This window comes from Phoxinus phoxinus, assembly GCF_949152265.1.
Source record: "Phoxinus phoxinus genome assembly, chromosome: 1".
NCBI lineage: Eukaryota > Metazoa > Chordata > Actinopteri > Cypriniformes > Leuciscidae > Phoxinus > Phoxinus phoxinus.
Genome location: NC_136876.1, coordinates 20,883,351 through 20,903,672, shown reverse-complemented (window position 1 = coordinate 20,903,672; position 20,322 = coordinate 20,883,351). Strand labels below are relative to the sequence as shown.

General features: G+C 40.6%; 1 protein-coding gene and 1 long non-coding RNA gene across 3 annotated transcripts; one reads left to right on the top strand and one right to left on the bottom strand.

Moving 5' to 3' along the window:
* The first annotated feature begins 314 nt into the window (after positions 1-314).
* nags (N-acetylglutamate synthase) lies at positions 315-18,371 on the top strand. 2 transcript variants are annotated; one of them, XM_079630217.1, is made up of 8 exons: positions 315-779; positions 1,709-1,995; positions 2,431-2,644; positions 10,205-10,376; positions 11,082-11,121; positions 12,316-12,447; positions 17,875-18,057; positions 18,145-18,371. In XM_079630217.1, exons 1-8 carry the CDS (start codon positions 414-416, stop codon positions 18,320-18,322), a joined length of 1,572 nt encoding a protein of 523 aa, XP_079486343.1. In that variant the 5' UTR covers positions 315-413; the 3' UTR covers positions 18,323-18,371. The 2 variants fall into 2 exon arrangements, with proteins under 2 accessions (XP_079486343.1, XP_079486344.1); XM_079630218.1 differs by having other exon boundaries at positions 321-779; positions 2,434-2,644.
* LOC307007894 lies at positions 3,888-4,569 on the bottom strand. Its single transcript, XR_013799708.1, has 3 exons — positions 4,436-4,569; positions 4,151-4,205; positions 3,888-3,992 (listed from the first exon to the last, which is right to left on the bottom strand). It is a non-coding gene; the product is annotated as an uncharacterized lncRNA (long non-coding RNA).
* Positions 18,372-20,322: the final 1,951 nt, after the last annotated feature.

The window sequence follows — 20,322 nt, the reverse complement described above, 5'->3', positions numbered from 1 at the left end:
GATCATTATTACAATGTATTGGTTTGTTTGATAGCTTAGGCCTACTGTCGTTATAATAACCTATATATGCTTTATTTTTAGGTGTATTTCCTGACATTTAAGCTAACTTTACCCCGCAATTTTCCTTAATGCAAAATCAATTTAAAACAAAGTAGCCTATCATTCTAAAATATATATATTCTGTACATTTATTTAAGCATCGTAGCATTTTTTTTGTTTTTTTTTTGTTTGTTTTTTGTTTTACACTGCTTTTAATTAAATTAGAAACCATGTATTCTCTATTGCACACCACTGGAGCTCCTGACAGCTGATTCAGCCACGTGTCCTCGCCTACCACATTCACCCCTCCAAATCCTGATGTGGTCATTTGAAGGTAAAGCTTTCGGGGGGCATTCGATTGCTCTGCACAACTCATGGCCAAAGTCAACAGCGGTTCGTCCGGTTGCAGGGCCATGGTCATCATGGCTGACCAGTTTTGGACTAAACCATCAGCCCTGAGTCAGCAGAGGAGCGGTCATCATCAGCGGAGACTAGTCCCAGTGAACCGGCGCCTGAGGTCAGCCAGTGCTGCGGGACAAGGCAGCAAAACCCCGGCGTGGACCCTACAGGAGCTCCCCAACACCTCCCCGAGCGAGCTCAACCTCTGGTCCAACCGCACACTGATCTACAGAGATGTCAAGGCTTTTCTCAATCAAATTGGAGGTGATCCACGGGAGGCTCGGTACTGGTTAACACACTTTCAGCGGGCCGGGTTATCTCCAGTGTTTGCGGTACTGCAGGTGCGTGTCTTGCGACCATACAGTGAGAATATGAAGGCAATTTTTGACTATAGGCCTTATACATGTTTTTTTTAATGCTCTTTTTAATAAAATTCACATTATATTATAATAATATTTGTTTTATATCGAAAATATATTATATTTGATAAATTTGGGATTTTATATTTAAATGTTTCAATTAATTTGTTAAACTTTAACTCTTCAAATGGCTATAATTGTATTTTGTTAATTGATGAAATGTGGTTAGCCTGTTAAGCTATGAAATGTAAGAGATCAAACCTTAATAAAGCTGTTTATGTGAAGCAATAACTTGTTTTAATATTTTATTTGCTTGGTCATAAGTAAATGCAAAAATATAGAAAAATATGAGTCTGTATTATTGCATATTAAGTTATCTGTGCTTAAATATTTAAGTTAATTCAATGAGAAGACCATAACTCATACTACAATTTCAATGCAGGTAATTTTTTTTATTATAATTGTATAATTTTTAAGTATTCAATATTCATAGCTATAGGCCTGTATTATTATTAATCAATTATTTAAAAAAATCATATAAATATTGTTAAACAGTCTCAACAGAGAAGACTCTGCCGACTTGTCATCTGCTGCTGCTCAAATTGTGCACGAGTGTACATAATCCTTTCTGTTGGTTTGTTGACTCTGCAGACAATTGAAGCCTTTTTCTGTTTCAGGATCACTGGTCAAACTAAATTAACCTTGGGTAGGCTGCTATACTCTGCAGATATCTGAGCTCTTCATAGAAGCAGACTCTTTCCGACTTAGTCTAAATTATAAATAACGGTTATGTTTGTTGAGTTTGTAGATATTTTGTAAAAACCTTAATGGCAGCTGATACACTCAGTTGTCCCTTGGGGTCATGACATTTCAAATAGACATGAAGCTGATTTCTGTGTTGTCCTCCTCAGGTTGACACGTCAGTGTTTGATAGCCGTGAGATGGTTCAGAGCCTGGCCTTTGGACTCTCCTTCCTGCAGCGCATGGATATGAAGCTCGTGGTGGTGATGGGATTGCCTCCTGAGATGGAAGAAGAGGACAGCAACAAAACTGGGACTAATTCCTCCCTCGCCAAGACTGTGATGGTGAAACATTGCCAGGCTTTAACAGAAGCACTTCAGCACAACTCAGCCAATGTGATGCCCTTCTTTAGTTCAGAGGCCCTTTTACAACTGCGGGACCCTCAGGATGAAAGCAGGTTTATAAGCCACTTTAAGGCCCGTTCAACACCAAGAGCGATAACTCTAAATGATAACTTAATTAACGTCCATAGCAACAAACAATAACATTCTGTTTATTATAAACGCGCACTGTAGTCACTGCCTCTTTAAATGCTTGTGCTGGTTGCTTGAAAGTCAGATGGATTCTGAATGGATGTCAATGTTTTTATTGTTCATCAGCTGAAAAAAAAAAAAATCTAAAAATGATTCCAACAACATTGCCATTATTCATGACTCTATTCATGCTATTCTTTCACATTTAAAATTATTTTTAAAACTAGGCCTATATTGTTATCGTCCTTAGTGTAAATGGGCCGTGGTGTCATGGACTTCTTCTAGTACACATCAGAGTCTCCTCTCTCTCTCTCTCTCACACACACACACAAACACTTAGTCTCTGTGTCCTCTGTCAGCAGTGGTCCCTCAGTTGTTGTGGACTCGGCTCTTCTGCAGTGGACTCTGGACTGTAGAGTCATCCCGCTGGTCTGTCCCGTGGGCCGCGAGGCTGGCGGTCGTTCTTCTGTTCTCAGCTCGATCCAGGTGACGGCAGCCGTCTCGCAGTCACTGCAGCCTCAGAAAGTCATATTCCTCAACAGCTCAGGGGGTCTCCGTAACCAAAACCACAAGGTACAGTAGGAGTAATATGTGAATCTGACTAACAAGAAATCGTTGCATTACTTAATTTTATTAATGGAGGCATTTGTGTATGTGTGTTTGTGTGTTGAGGCCAGGGGAGTAAAGCTAAACCTTAAATGTCCCTTTTTCAGGATACTGTAATTTCTGTAATTTAAAGAACTGTACACTCCAAAGACGCTTTACAGATCTTTATTTTAAAGGTTTTAAGCAATGTTTGTCATGCTTATTCAATGATCCAATTTTTGCACATGCCTTATGGAACAGTCCTAAAGACACTAACAGTTTAGAGGAGGCATCACAGTTCTATTACAGTATTTCTGAATTGCTAAAACACATTTTTTGAATGTTTCTCTCGCTTTCTCAAAACCTTAAACACAAATCACCAAACTTAAGCTACACTATCAAAACCTTTGACTTGTCTTGCTATATCAAACAATTGCTTCAGAACTATGTTATCTTTACCCAAAACCAAACACTGGTTTCAGATAACACACACATCCAGCTAATGCATAAACACTACACAGCAGTCATTACACACTACCGAGATAAATGCAAAACACTCAGGGCAGAGCAGGGGAAATTTTTATTTATTATGAAGTACTTGCACAATCCTGCACACATATAAATGTAGTCACAAACAAAATATGCAGCAGATCAAAAGCAAGCAATGTCTTGGAGTCATTCTGCCTCAGCATCATGCCTCTGGGCATGGTCAGGCCACAGGACCTCATCAACGTCACAGGCAATCCTGTCCCTTGTTAAACAACGGGGAAAGAATCCTTTAGCATGCCGAATCCAACCTTGAATCGCTTCCAATCCAATGTTGTCACATGCTGCATCCATTGACTGAATGAGATTTTCCTGTGCATAAGGATTTCGGTCATAGAGCTTCCACCTCCATGCAGAAAAAAATTATTCAATGGGATTAAGGAAGGGCGAGTATGGTGGGAGGCACTCATTTCTGAAACGTGGGTTATTTTCAAAACCACTCACGAATTTTAGGACCACGGTGAAAGTTCACATTGTCCCAGATTACCTCATACATGGGAGGCTCTGCCTGCTCATCACCTCTCTGTTCACGTCTCAGTAGTGCTTCCTGTAGAGCATACAGAAACATTATAAGATGGGCAGTGTTGTAAGGCCCTAAAGTCACATGGCGGTGGTTATTCACTGATGGCAGCACATATGGTCACGTTGCCACCACGCTGCCCTGGCAACTCTACAATGGCAAGTTGACCAATAATGTTGCGCCTCTCCTCCTCTTGGTGAGATTGAATCCAGCTTCATCCAAGAAGATGCACTCATGAGGCCTCTCCATGGAATCCAGTTGAAACATTCTCTATAGAAATGAAAAAATTTTTTTTTTTGAAGTAACGGAAATGACATAGCATTCCAGGCTTCATGTCTCTGTATACATGTGCTACACACAGTACTTTACACAGTAAAGATGTATAGTAACTCAATAGTGCTGTATAATTTCTGGACATGATTACTTACTTGTACATATTGATATATACCTCTCCTTCCACCGGCATGTGGCAGTCTTTCAACTCTAGCAAATAAAACCTCTTGTTAGAATTGTACAGACAGGCCTAATGCATTGAAATGTCACCAAATATGTACAATATATTAAATACTATTATTTTTAATACTACTATTAGTTTTAATACTGCAAGAAAAGGGCCAATTTTTAGAGATATGTTACAGTAATTTACTGAGACGTTGCACAACTGTACATACTGTACTGTAAGTTTGAGGGACCACAAATGATAGTACACTTACCTGTTCTCTTCTCTGAATGTCCTGACAATGGAGGACACAGAGAACCTGCTTATATTTGGTTGAGCACGTAGTCCTGCTTCCCTCATACTTCCCTCATACACATATTCCATGAACCAGAACATGGTGTATGATTGTTGCTCTAATTTCATTGGAAATGATGGCTCTTCCTCCTCCTCCACTTCCTCTTCCTCTTCTGTCTCTTCCTCCTCCTCTTCCTCTCCTGTCTCTTCCTCTGTCTCCTCCTCCTCCTCCTCCTCTGTCTCCTCCTCCTCCTCCTCATCATCCTCCTCCTCTTCTGTCTCTTCCTCCTCCTCCTCATCCTCCTCTTCTTCTTCTGTCTCTTCCTCTGTCTCCTCCTCCTCCTCTGTCTCCTCCTCCTCTGTCTCTTCCTCCTCCTCCTCTTCTGTCTCTTCCTCCTCCTCCTCTTCTGTCTCTTCCTCTGTCTCCTCCTCCTCTGTCTCTTCCTCCTCCTCCTCCTCTTCCTCCTCCTCTGTCTCCTCCTCCTCCTCCTCTGTCTCCTCCTCCTCCTCCTCCTCCTCCTCCTCTTCCTCCTCTGTCTCCTCCTCATCCTCCTCCTCCTCCTCTGTCTCCTCCTCCTCTGTCTCCTCCTCCTCCCCCTCCTCATCCTCCTCCTCTTCTGTCTCTTCCTCCTCCTCCTCATCCTCCTCTTCCTCTTCTGTCTCTTCCTCCTCCTCCTCCTCCTCCTCCTCTGTCTCCTCCTCCTCCTCTGTCTCTTCCTCCTCCTCCTCTTCTGTCTCTTCCTCCTCCTCCTCCTCTTCTGTCTCTTCCTCTGTCTCCTCCTCCTCCTCTGTCTCTTCCTCCTCCTCCTCCTCTTCCTCCTCCTCTGTCTCCTCCTCCTCCTCTGTCTCTTCCTCCTCCTCCTCCTCTTCCTCCTCCTCTGTCTCCTCCTCCTCCTCCTCTGTCTCCTCCTCATCCTGCTCCTCCTCCTCTGTCTCCTCCTCCTCTGTCTCCTCCTCCTCCTCCTCTGTCTCTTCCTCTGTCTCCTCCTCCTCCTCCTCCTCTTCCTCCTCCTCTGTCTCCTCCTCATCCTCCTCCTCCTCTGTCTCCTCCTCCTCTGTCTCCTCCTCCTCCTCTGTCTCCTCCTCCTCTTCGGTCTCTTCCTCTGTCTCCTCCTCCTCCTCTTCCTCCTCCTCTGTCTCCTCCTCATCCTCCTCCTCCTCTGTCTCCTCCTCCCCCTCCTCCTCCTCCTCTGTCTCCTCCTCCTCTTCTGTCTCTTCCTCTGTCTCCTCCTCCTCCTCCTCTTCCTCCTCCTCTGTCTCCTCCTCATCCTCCTCCTCCTCCTCTGTCTCCTCCTCTGTCTCCTCCTCATCCTCCTCCTCCTCTGTCTCATCCTCCTCTGTCTCCTCCTCCTCCTCTGTCTCCTCCTCCTCTGTCTCCTCCTCCTCCTCTGTCTCCTCCTCCTCTGTCTCCTCCTCATCCTCCTCCTCTGTCTCCTGCTCCTCTGTCTCCTCCTCCTCTGTCTCCTCCTCCTCTGTCTCCTCCTCCCCCTCCTCCTCCTCCTCTGTCTCCTCCTCCTCTTCTGTCTCTTCCTCTGTCTCCTCCTCCTCTTCCTCCTCCTCTGTCTCCTCCTCATCCTCCTCCTCTGTCTCCTCCTCCTCTGTCTCCTCCTCCTCTGTCTCCTCCTCCTCTGTCTCCTCCTCACCCTCCTCCTCCTCCTCTGTCTCCTCCTCCTCTGTCTCCTCCCCCTCCTCCTCTGTCTCCTCCTCCTCCTCCTCCTATGTCTCCTCCTCCTCTGTCTCCTCCTCCTCTTCTGTCTCTTCCTCTGTCTCCTCCTCCTCCTCTTCCTCCTCCTCTGTCTCCTCCTCCCCCTCCTCCTCCTCCTCTGTCTCCTCCTCCCCCTCCTCCTCCTCCTCCTCTGTCTCCTCCTCCTCTGTCTCCTCCTCCTCTGTCTCCTTCTCCCCCTCCTCCTCCTCCTCCTCCTCTGTCTCCTCCTCCTCCCCCTCTGTCTCCTCCCCCTCTGTCTCCTCCTCCTCTTCCTCCTCCTCTGTCTCCTCCTCCTCCTCTTCCTCCTCCTCTGTCTCCTCCTCCTCCTCCTCCTCTGTCTACTCCTCCTCTTCCTCCTCCTCTGTCTCCTCCTCCTCTGTCTCCTCCTCTTCCTCTTCCTCCTCCATCTCTTCCTCCTCCTCTGTCTCTTCCTCCTCCTCCGTCTCTTCCTCTTCCTCCTCTGTCTCCTCCTCCTCTGTCTCTTCCTCCTCCTCTGTCTCTGTCTCCTCCTCATCCTCTTCCTCTTCCTCTTCCCCTTCCACTTCCTCCTTCTCTCCTGCCCTCCATTGTGAAAATCACACATGCCATTTGGATTTGACATGGCTTTATATCCTGATTACTGATTAGGTGCAACACATTACTGATTTGAAACAGGTCAATATCAAAAGTAGCAGTTAGAATCTGGTGTCCACCAGTTGCTTTAAGTCCTGAAGTGCATCTCATCTTCATGGACTGCAGCAGATTAATTCTATGAGATGTTACTTTATTCTTCCACCAAGTCTCCCTGTAGCAGTCTTAGATGTTCTAAAAACGCTGTTAAAATCAGTTTAACTTTTAAAAAACACGTCTTGAACCAATCCAATTGCATCTATTCCTGAGATAATACATCTATTAGATGATTTTGGGAAATTTTCTGGGTACAAACAACTTACAGAAGAGTGAATGTCTACCCATAAATCAGTCTGGCCTAAAACGACAACAGAATGACATACCTTTCCACCTGTTGAGTTCTAAATTCAAGTATCTTGGCGTTAATGTCACCCTTTCTTATTCTGCCTTAAAAGCAGCAAATTTTACACCTTTAGTTTCATACACGAAGTCCGCTTTTTTAAGATGGGCAACTCTTCCATTATCTCCACTAGGTAGGATAAACGCGGTACAATGAATATTCTCCCAAAATGTATTTACCTCTTTAAAGCTATTCCTCTGTTTCTACCCAAATCTTTCTTAAAAAATATAGACAAATTAATCTCCTCTTTTATATGGGCAGGAAAAACTCCTAGTTTCCAAAATTTTGCTCTAAAAAAGTTGATTAAGTGGAGGGCTTTCCTTGCCCAATTTTATGTATTATTATTGGTGCTCTGGGTACAGACCTCCTCTTTCCCATGGTGCCACTTAGAAGCTAAGTCTTGTACTTGAACATTTCTGCTATGGTGTTCTCTTCTCTCCGTATGTCCCTTTCACATTACACGAAAAACCCAATAGTATGCTCCTCTCTCAAAATATTCTTTCAATTCCGGCGTCATTTTAAATTAACCTCGGCATCAACCATGGCTCATACGTATAATCATCTATTTCTTCCTCCTGTTTCAGATTCTGTATACTCTTTTTGGGAAAAGAAAGGTCTGAAATGTTTTGAAGATCTTTTCATTAAACCCTCAGGTGCTCTTCGGTCATTTCTGACAGGAAAATGTTCTGTTTTGAATTGTTACAAATCACAGCTTCATCGGAATGTTACTTGGTGACTTTTATGGCATTTGGTATGTGAACACAAAAAAAACTGATGGCGTGATTCGAGCAGGCTAAGTGGTCGTAAAAAAAAAAAAGTACCTTTTGTGCTCTTCGGTCAAAAATGACCGACCATGGGAAATGAATGGGAAATCGACAAAAACACAAAAATTCTGAGAATTTTTATGTGTACAATCTATAAATCGGCCACGATGCAGAAAAAAAAAGTGCTCAGCAATGACGGGTGAAACTCTAAAACATCAATAGTGAAAAACAGACCCACCCGTACACACATGTACACACACACAATTATAAACACAAAGGAACTGGTAGGGCCTATTACCATACAGCATAATTGAGTCAGAAGACTGAAATAAGAGGTTGAAATTATGAGATCAGATCCAGATGGATTAAGCTGTAATTATTATAATAATATATAAGTAATAATTAAAATAAATAATAATTATAATTAATATACCGGTATATATATACATATATATATATGTATGTATATATATATATATATATAGTATATAAATAATAATAAGCTGTGATAAAGCATTTCCGTTTATTTTTGTAAAAAAATTTATTGAATTGGAATGTTACCTGTAACAAATAGCTTTCTCTGTATTCAGGTTTGACTGTAGTAATAATAATAATGCAAAAACTTGTACACTTCATATAAATTAAAAAAAAATTTTTTTTATAAATCTTGACAAAAAGTATTATTTGAGATTGTGGGTGTGGTGGAGTTGTATACAATTTTAAATGCAGTTTGCAACAATAAAAATTCTATGACAAAAAAAAAAAAAAACACTTCTTGAGACCTTGCGTTTCCCCCCCATTCCACTGCCCGCGTGATGCGTCTCACGTTTTTGTTTTGAAAAACGTTTGATATTGAACCTCCCTTGTTCACGGACACATTATTCCATTTATGTTCGTCAAATGTCAGTAAAATTCATTCAGTTTGTTTCAGTTGTTGAATCTTTTTATGTAAGATCATTTTCTTTTGTACAAGAAATATTTTATATATACAATACAATCGTTTTTAAATCAATATTTTGATTTATTTGGTAGGTAGCCATGTAATAAGCAGGATAATGTATAGCGAGGCGGTTGTTATAGCGAATACAACTCCTTCAGGCTGTCGGGGTTGTATTCGTTATAACAACCGCCTCGCTATACGTTATCCCTTACATATATATATATATACATTATCGCTGTTTAGATTTATATAGGCAAATATTTAAGTCCATGATTGGATCATTACTGCTGTGATTATTATGTTTCTAGCGTGTTATATGTCTGGCAACAGTTATTCAAACCCTAATTGATGAAATGTGTAGCTTTTAATTTCTTATATAACCATATACTGTAGGAAGACACATCATGGCCATAGCATCACAACATTTATTTCCATCAAGAAGTGCATACATTTTTGGTCAAGGTCTTTTCTCGACAATGCAAGAGTCCAGCACTCTTGTAAAGTCTCCTCCAGCACATCCCAAAGACTTTCACTGAAATAAAGGTCTGGACTCAGAGGTGCCAATTCATGTGTGGAAATGATTCTTAGTGCTCCCTCCCAACCATTCTTTAACAGTTTGAGCCTGATTAATATTGACATTGTCATCCTGGAATATGGATATGATGCCTACATGGTTGTTTAAGAAATGAAAAGCTATTAGAGTTAGAAGAACTGTTGCCAAACATATAACATGCTAGACCATTATAATCACAGCAATAATGATCCAGTCATAGACATTTGCCTATTCAAATCCAAACAGCGACATTTTTTTTTGTCAGTGCAGTACATATACAAGTAATATATATTTATATATTTGTATAATTATTGATCTTATATAATATGCTATTTATCGTTCTAAAACTATAAAATGTAAAATAATATTTAAAGCCTATTATCTTATCAATTTTGTATCTCATTACACATAGCCTATATTTCAAAATTGTCATAGCATTGTAAACAGGTTTACTTTTCAGCCAACTCACAATATATAGTTTATAAAACTGTCAAACTAAATGTCTAGCTATAATTTTCAATAAAGAGTGGTTTAACTGCAGAAATGTGTTCAAGAAATTATTGTTGCTTCAATAGCGTAAAGTGAACACAGGGTGGCAGTGTTAGAATTTCTACATTTCTGGGTGGTATGCAGCAGTTAATGCTAAACAAAAATATGTTTGCTTCTATTTAATTATTTTATTTTTCTCAAATATAAATGCGCACATAATGAATACACATTTGAAATCAAGGGGTAAAGTGTTCCTAATTAAAATCATGGTATGTTTTTTATTTTTCAGGTGTTGGGTTTAGTGTCACTGCCGGGAGATTTGCCAGGCCTGAGTTGGCTGAGTGAAGTGGAGAAAAGGCGCATCAGTGCCATTGTAGAGCTGCTCAACCTGCTGCCAGCTGACAGCTCGGCCGTACTCACCTCAGCCGGCACGCTTCTCACTGAGCTCTTCAGCCATAAAGGTGAGATAAGACAGAAAACACACACACTTACCGAGACAAATGACACTTATGTACTCTGTTTCTCTCATTAAAGTCAAAGGACATATGACCCCGAGACAGCTAACAAAGCCAACACGATCTCATGAAAGTGCGTATCTATACCACGTCCACGAATGTTATTTCTCGTGCCATTTATACGCCCCCCAAAATTTGTTTTGCATGCATATGTGTTGTTCTGTTTATTGCACTATCCCTTTAAGAAATGGTACAAGTGCGTGGATAAAAGAGAGCGTGCTGCACAAGTTACTGACATGGGCAGAAGTTGTTGTAAGCTAGAATTCACTTTACTGAACTGTTCTGCGGCAGAACAGTTCAGTAAAGTAAATTCTGGCTTACAACAATGTCTCTTTATTGACTTGCACAAACATTACAACAATATGCTTACGCACTGAAACCCCATGGGATCAGCGATGCATGGCATAACTGGATTAACCAGAGAGACTAAACCTGGGAACTGGTCTGAATGCTGTTTTACTTGTTCTGAATTTGTACAAAGTTTACTAATATGGGTTAAGACTAAGAGTTTATTAATGATAACAGAATATCTTGGACCAGTAAAAAAAGCAAAGTTTCTACTGTTTGTATTTCTTAAACCCACAATATAACATTAAGGAAACATAATTTCTGCATTTCTGTAAAGTCTGTATTGTTTTATCTGTCTGTCAGGCTCAGGCACCCTGTTTAAAAATGGAGATCCCATCCACAGGTATGTGATTTTTGCAGTTTATTTCTTTTAGTCTTTCCCTTTTAAGAGGTTTTTAGGTCCAAATGTTCTATCTATCCACCATATGGAACTGTTCTTCCTCCTGTTTCAGATTCTGTATACTCTTTTTGGGAAAAGAAAGGTCTGAAATGTTTTGAAGATCTTTTCATTATACCCTCAGGTGCTCTTCGGTCATTTCTGACAGGAAAATGTTCTGTTTTGAATTGTTACAAATCACAGCTTCATCGGAATGTTACTTGGTGACTTTTGGCGCTTTTCCACTGCACAGTACCAGCTCGCCTTGGCTCGCCTCGCCTCGACTCAACTCGCCTCTGTTTGGTTTTCCACTGTGTAAAAGTTGTACCGGTACCTGCTTCCAGGTACTTTTTTTCGTATCACCTTCGGCGAGGTTCTAAGCGAGCTGAGGCGATACTAAAACGTGACGTGACGCACGGAAGACTGCTGATTGGTCAGCGAGAATCGTCACTATTCACTGCGCCATCATTGCACGCGCCAGACGGAGTATCCTGAATAACCCTGGCATTTTTAAATAGTTTTGCCAGAGATTGCGTGATATACCCATTATTACTAATATTATGTAAAACAGCATACACTCGATTTCCTCCATTGTCCTGTGTGTGTGGGTAGCGGGTGTGTGTCGCGTCGCTATGACGACCAGTGTACTATTGTGGAAGTACTATATATACAATGGAAAACGGAGCGAAACGCGAGCCGAGCCGACACGAGCTGAGTCGAGTCGAGCTGGTACTGGTAATGGAAAAGCGCCATTTTATGGCATTTGGTATGTGAACACAAAAAAAACTGATGGCGTGATTCGAGCAGGCTAAGTGGTCGTAAAAAAAAAAAAGTACCTTTTGTGCTTTGTATTGTACATACGTTTACAGTGTTTACAGCAGTTTTTACCTCATGTGTCAGGCTGGATATCTCAGTCGGAAGTACTGTATAATTAGACCAGGCGTTTATTAGAGACAAATATTTAAGATATTGTGTTTACTGCGTGTCATCTGATATGAATGACGTCAAAACTGAAAAAGATTAGCAGTGAATGACAGCTTTATTTATGGTCTGTTTCTTTCGGAATGTCTCTCTTGGTGTTTAACGAAACAAATATCAGCATACAGGACAACAGGATTGAACTTAATCGTTCATTTACCAATAGCCTGATCATTTTCACAGATACAACAGCCTGGATGACATTGACACTGGCCGTCTCTTGGCACTGATAAACAAGTCTTTCGAGAAGAACCTGAGAGAGGATTACATAGCATCTCTCAACGGCAGACTGCATTCTGTTTACCTGTCTGAAGGGTAAGAACAACAACAAGATGTTGTTTCTACACATCAAGCCTCAATGAAAATATTTTACAACATACTGTATGGCCAAAGAAATATGAAAGAAAATGATCCAGTGTCACAATTTTCTCCATGGCAAAATAAATCAAAACTGTTTTAAAAACTTTTGATCTGACTCAGCATGTACATGGACCCACACACAATCGTGGACACACTCTAGACTCTAGATTTACTTATCAGTAAGGGTCTAAACATTTCATCGATTGTTATTAAGGAGGTAGCACTGTCTGATCATTTCTGTATTTTCTTTGATATATTGATCTCTCCTATGAAGGTATTTTTGGTGCAAATCAACTGAACGCCTGTGACAGTGGAACTTGTAGTTGTAGACAATAGCCACACATGTGCTAGAAAAATATCCAAGACATTTGTGAGAAAACATTCTACAAGTGTGCAACTCTCATTGGATGAATGCACATACTGATTTGCGGATGCGGAAACTTCACATTTCTTGATGCGGGTGTGTGAATGTGTTTTGCACCATATTCACTGCAGCAACTGTAGCAAAAATGTGAGCTTTAAGTTTCTTAATTTGTGATTTGTAGATTAGGATTTGTGCACCTGCAATGAAGAATTTGAGAAGGTTTTTTGTGTTTGTGGGAGAGAAAAAAAAGTCTACAAGTTTGCAACTCTTAAAACATTTCTCCCTATGACTTCAAATTCACTGATACACATGTGTGGCTCCTTGATTCTTTTAACTCAAAAGTTAAAAGTGTAAGTGATGATATTGCTCCCATGAAAGTCAGGAAGAGTGGTAGACAAAAGGCACCTTGGAGAAACTCAACAGCAGTGCAAAATATGAAAAGACAATGCAGAAAAGCAGAGCGCATGTGGCAGAAGACAAAACTTGTAGTCCATTATAACATCTACAAAGACACCATCCATGCTTTCAATATGGAACTAAGCACAGCTAGACAGACTTTCTTCTCAAATATTATAAACAGCAACTTAAACAACACACGCACTCTTTTTGCTACTGTAGAGAGACTGACAAACCCCCCGAGCCAGATTCCCAGTGAAATGCTCTCAGACAGCAAGTGCAGTGAGTTTGCTTCTTTCTTCTCTGAGAAAATCAATAATATCAGAAAGGTGATCAGCACATCCTTGAGTTGCACTGGGGTCAGACAGATCAGACCACAACCTGAGAAAGTAGTTACTATGTCTGATTTAGAAGAAATTGATGGAAACATTTTGGAAGAAACCGTACAGCACCTTAAAACATTACCCTGCGCCCTTGACGCACTTCTCACATTTTTTTTTAAAGTGTGTTAAACAGCTTAGAAGCAGATCTCCTAAAAGTGGTAAATGCCTCACTTCTCTCTGGGAGTTTTCCAAACTCCCTGAAAACTGCAGTTGTCAAACCCCTCCTGAAAAAGAGCAATCTGGATAAGACTATATTAAGCAACTATAGACAGATCTCAAATCTTCCTTTCATAGGCAAGATCATTGAAAAAGTTGTCTTCAATCAGCTGAACAAATTCTAAAGCTCAAATGGATACTTTGACAATTTTCAATCTGGTTTCCGATCACATCACAGCACAGAGACAGCGCTCATAAAGATAATAAACGATATTCCCTTAAATACTGATACAGGCAAATTATCAGTGCTGGTACTACTCGACCTCAGTGCTGCATTTGACACTGTCGATCACAACATACTTCTTGACAGGCTGGAAAACTGGGTGGGGCTTTCTGGGATAGTCCTAAAATGGTTCAGGTCATACTAAGGAGGGAGAGGTTATTATGTGAGTATAGGAGACCATAAGTCTGAGTGGACATCCATGACATGCGGAGTCCCTCAAGGCTCAATTATTGCACCACTCCTATTCAACCTGTACATGCTCCCAATGAGCCAAACAATGAGAAAGAACCAAATTGCTTATGTTGTGGCAAAAACAATATTTAACAAACACAGCATTCCCAGGCAAAAGAGACGTCAAGATTCAAATTGTATTGAAAAGAAAAGATACATTTATTCTTGCAAGAATAGTTCCCATTTCTAGCCACATAGGCCAGCTGCAGGCAGAAGTGAGACCCAGATAGGTGTTTTTCTGGTAGTCTTATAATGTTCTCATCAAAGCATTCTCTAAACACCCACCCCAGAGGGCAGGAACTGAGGAACCCCCATGGTTGCCTCAACCCCTCCCTAGCCTGGGGTCTTCTCACCTCTGTCTCAGTGTCACAATCACAGCTGTATCAACGGTACAACAGGAGAATTCCAAATACAGAACTCATGACATTCAATTTTATAATTGAGAAAACAAAATAAGAAATAAAAGATTAAAATTGCCACTACACTTACCACAACTATGCAGACGACACACAGATCTACTTAGCCTACTTAGCCTTAGTTCTCAAGGTGAATGCATACCTTCACTCTAGAGGTCAAATAACAAAAAATCAAGTCAGGAACGGGTGTGTCTCAGACCTTAGCTTCAGTAGTCATGTCAAAGCAATAACTAAATCAGCATACTATCATCTGAAAAATATTGCAAGAATTAGATGCTTTGTTTCCAGTCAAGACTTAGAGAAACTTGTGCATGCTTTCATCACCAGCAGGGTGGATTACTGTAATGGACTCCTCACTGGCCTTCCCAAAAATACCATAAGACAGTTACAGAACGCTGCTGCTGGGATCCTGAGCAGAACCAGAAAATTTGAACATATCACACCAGTCCTCAGGTCTTTACACTGGCTCCCAGTCACATTTAGGATTGATTTTAAAGTATTATTGCTGGTTTATAAATAATTTAATGGCCTAGGACCTCAATACATTGCAGATATGCTCACTAAATATAAACCCAACAGATCACTCAGATCATTAGGATCACATCAGCTAGAAATACCAAGGGTTCACTCAAAGCACGGCGAGTCCGCTTTTAGCTACTATGCCAGCCACAGCTGGAACCAGCTTCCAGAAGAGACCAGGGCCCGTATGTATAAAGCCACTCAGAGTAAAATTTTAGTCTCAAGTCTGTAAAAATTCTAAGAGTGACATAATTTTACTTTTATTCCTAAACTTAAGAATAAGTGTGATTCATAAAGGTTCCTAAGTTTTAAGACTTGGTCTCAGCTCCTAATTTATTTAGGGGAGCTGGAGAGGTCTCCTAACCTAGTTAGGAGTAACAAGATGGCAGCAGAGAGGACATGCACTTTTCAACGAAAATATGATATTAAATGAGTTGATCAAACGATAAAAAAGTTTAATCATCAAGGTATTATTTTTGTAACTTACCTTTAAGAAATTTTATAGCAATGAAACGAAAGTAATAATTCTATTTTTTTATATTTTTGGCGACTGGAAAAATGCAGCAGTGACTCGGGCCCTTCAGTCCACAGTTAGCAGGCTCTTGAATAGCACAATTGTGACACTGACCACACCAAATATACAGTGGTGGCCAAAAGTGATGTGCAAAGTTTTTTTTTTTTTTTTTTTAATGACCCTTCAAGTTTGCTTAAACCGTCAAATTATGAGGAAAATATTTGTATATATGAGGAAAGAACAAAACACTAAACTTAGTGAAGGTATTTATCTGCCAAAATTATTTCAAGTCACCTTTATTTCTACAGTGCTTTTTACAATACAGATTGTTTCAAAGCAGCTTTACAGAGATAACAGGAACATAATGAAACAAAGTTAGTATTGGCTGTACAGCAGCTCTAGAAGAAAATAGTGTCATTGTCCTGCTTAAGTAAGTTCAGTGTTGATTTCTACCAGAAAGACTCGGGAGGCAAAATGACGTGACAAAGTATAAATTTATTAACAGCCCAGCAAGCAAGTATTGTGTTATAAGGTTCTTTAGCGTAGCTCGCAATCCGAGGGTAAGGAATCTGCATTTCCTGCCTGAAGACACATTTTTAATACTATTTGAATAAAGGGTGAATTGACAATTTTCCTTCAATACTAATTTGTGATAATTTTGCACAAAGCAAATCTATTTAAAAAAAATACATTTAAATATTAAAGTTTCAGTGTTTATAATTTTTTTTATAATTTTTTTAAATTATTTTATTATAATTACATTAAATGATTGGTGTCATGCTGCTGTGACCTCACCCTTGCAGCCTTTCACCTATTGGCTGATTCAGAGGTTGATGACCATTTTGGGTTAACATCATTGTAGTCCTTAGTTTGCAGCACTTAAGTCCCACTTCAGTCAGCACTTAAGAATCAGTCTTATACTTTAGTGAAAGTTGCTTTTAGCTGCTTTATAAAAGTCTCCTACTCTTAGAGAAGTCCTACTTTTTACTAAGTATTTTTTGATACTTAAGTCAAAGCTTAAGACTATTCTTAAGAGCATTTCTTAGATGTTTTATACATTCAGGCCCAGGTGTGCTCCTACAGTAGTCACATTCAAATCCAGACTCAACACACATCTGTTTAGCTGTGCATTTACTGAATGAGCACTGTGCCACTGTTCGTCCGACTGTTTGTACTGTATTTTCTTTTCTTTTATATTCTGAACTAGAATATAACTATATTCTGAACTTCTGAACTTTTAATTATTCTTATTTATTTTGATTATTTTAATTTATTTTATGTAAAGCACTTTTAATTACCATTGTGTATGAAATGTGCTATATAAATAAACTTTCCTTGCCATGCCATGTAAAGGGAAAGTTGAATCATTGGGAAATAAGAAAGGCCGCCAGGACCAGGTTTAATATTTATTTATTTTTTACACGTGGTAGTAGTATTCGTAGTAGTAATAGCATTTGTAATATAATTTTTGTCAAAGACTACGTCTTGTGTTGTGTGAATTTTGACTCCCTGCCAAATTATTAGCCTCTTTGTTGAGGCTGCTACCTGATTGCCTAATCCTAAACCTACCCATACTGGGGATCTAGGGAGGTAATAATCTGTCAGAATTCGGCACAACACCAGATCGGATTCAGAAAAATTATCAAAACATAGATGGAGTTGGACACCACGTCCATCAACACCCCCAAAACATGTGTATTCTTGTACCTCTTCATGGGTCGACATTTCATTGGGGAAAATTAAGCGGTTTTGATTTATATGTTGTGTAATTTTTGATTATCGCGTTATTTTATATGTGCATAAGCAATGCTTCTATTGCTTGTTTCTGCTTCTTTTGTGTTCTGATCTGGAGATTCTGTACTCTTTCAGAAGATGTGTAGCGCCCCTTACCGTATAACAGTAAAAACACGGATTGCCTGAAATTTACTTCAATGGCAGGGAAAGAGTTAAGGGTTTAACACAGCTCACTCACTTACAAACCTTACCCCTCTCACTTCTTTACATGACACAGTTGTGGTATTTTTAAATGACGTTTCACCCTTTAGGTAAATCATGCTCATAGTTTGATGCTTCTAGAATATAAGCTTACTGAATCTGTGCATGAATGCATTTTATTGCAGGTACAGTGCGGCTGCTATAATCACCACAGAGCCTGTGAACAGCGGCACTCCGTACTTGGACAAATTTGTGGTCAGCAGCAGTAAACAAGGTCAAGGAACTGGCCAGATCTTGTGGGAGTGTATTCGTCAGGACTTGGGCAAGCTCTTCTGGAGATCCCGCGCCACTAACCGCATCAATCCCTGGTGTGTCCTATCCTCCGCATTGCATTGTTGCGATTCATATTTTTGCCCGTCCATCATTCATCTCTCATTCTGCTTTCAAATCCTCAGGTATTTCAAGCACTGTGATGGCAGTTTTGTAAATGGTCACTGGATTGTATTCTGGCTTGGCCTTACAGACATCCGTGAGTCTTACGAGCTGGTGGAGTACGCCAAGTGCCTTCCTGACTCTTTCTGCTCTCACACCACAACAGAAGTGAAACCCCTTCAGCAACCCCAAGGGTCATAAAACCATACTCATCCCATGACCTTGTTATTATTATTATTATCATAATTATCAAGCAGAGCTTCATATCTTCACATTTTCTTGGAGTATTGGTTGGATAGCTTAAAGGAACAAATTGAATGTCGTCCCAAATGCATAACACATTATTTCTTGAGCACAAAAGGAGTTGAGTCATTTGCTCCTGGCCCCCATCACTTTCTTAAAAAAGAAAAGGGGGTTTTGTAGCAATGCCAGATAAAACAGTGGATCTCAATCTTGATAACCTTGTCATATGGGTTAAAAACCACTGCCATAGAAGAATCTTTCTGTGAACAGTTCTTAAAGTCCCTGTAAAGTCAAAATTAAGTATGTGTTTTGAGTTTGTCACACCACAGAAAAATGTGTTATTAGCCACCCAGCCAAATTAGAATGATAAAAAAAGCAGACAAGTAGCCTACATAAAATAAGCTACCAAAATCTTGAAAAAATGAGCAGTAGTCCCTACTCTCAAACGCTGGGGGCGTGTCCACTGGCTGCGCTGCAACTTACACTCATTGGTGGGCAAGCACTGCCGATGATGGCACCAGTTGTCGGCGGGACGGGAGGATGAAGGCCGAGGCGGGAGATAGTCGGTTCGGCCCCATTCACCAGTAACAGCAGATTATCAGTGAATCCCAGTTTTCTCCGACTAAAGTTTATAAAACTTTCCTGTGTAAAATGATCAATACAGAGGCGGGTTTTGGCGGTGATCCTCAGCTCTCCATCAAGGTGGCTCTTCACAAAATGAATCCACCTCTTCTTGATGTGATCGTTTTTTCGGAAATTTAAATAAGGACACCGATCTGTTTAGTACGTGATCGCATCCAGGTATTACGCATTTCTGTGACGAAGGCATCAACTGATCAACTGTGAATGAATGTGCTCTATTGTTAGAGGAGGGGCCAGCCTCAGTGACTCAAGTGTCCAGGAGCTGCAGGGGCTCCAGTGCGTCATCGTCGAGCCCCCATTTTAGCTCTGCCCAAAAAATCCGGAACACCGCAATGGTGAAAAACTGTTCAACGGTCTAACTCCTCAATTCAGTAACTTACTTCACAGTTCACAGTCTTTGTAATATGTTTTAGCAATACATTTCTAACATTTATAATGTGTTAAGATTTTTTTTTAGAATTGCCTTTACAGGGACTTTAAAAGAAAAACTTACTGTGAAGAACAGTATAAAAAGCTGGGACCAAATGTTTAAAGCCACTCAGAGTAAATTTTTTGTCTTAAGTGTGTCAAAATTCTAAGAAATACATAATTTTACTCTTATTCCTAAACTTAAGAATAAGTGTATACATAAAGGTTCTTAAGTGTTAAGACTAGGTCTCAGCTCCTACATTATTTAAGAGTGCTGGAGAGGTATCCCAACCAAGTTAGGACTGGGAGTAACAAGATGGCAGCCAAGAGGAGGAGGAGGATAATGTATTGGAGTTAAATGATGACAGAGTTGATCAAACGCTAAAAGTTTGATCATGAAGGTATTCTTTTTGTAACTTACATTTAAGAAATTGAATAGCTTCTCCCACTCTACAAATCGATGCTCTAACTGCAGAAATGAAAGTAATAATTGCATTTTGGCGAGCAGTAAGCGAACAGAGGAGGTGAGGAGACGATTCCAGCAGCTGGACAGGGGAGCGGAGGCAAGCGGCGAATACAGGAGATTCGTCACTGTGAACGAGGAGGCGACCAGACTGTGCGTGCCTAAGATGGAGAAAGTCAGAACCTCCCTGCGATCAAAACACCCAGAGGTCATAGCAGCACGTGGGATGGTGGTGGAAGCCCGCCTCAACTTTGAGCGGGAACCAACTGAGGAGAGGCGCAGTGAGCTGAACGAAGCCAAACAGTTTCTTTTCAGAACCTATGATACCATCAAAAGGGGAAGAAATGCTGGAAAGAGTGCGGAGGGTGCAGGCGGCGCAAGGGGAACAGCAGTATGGGGAAGCCTGGAGGGTCATCAATGAAATGACGGGGCGGAAGAGGACCAA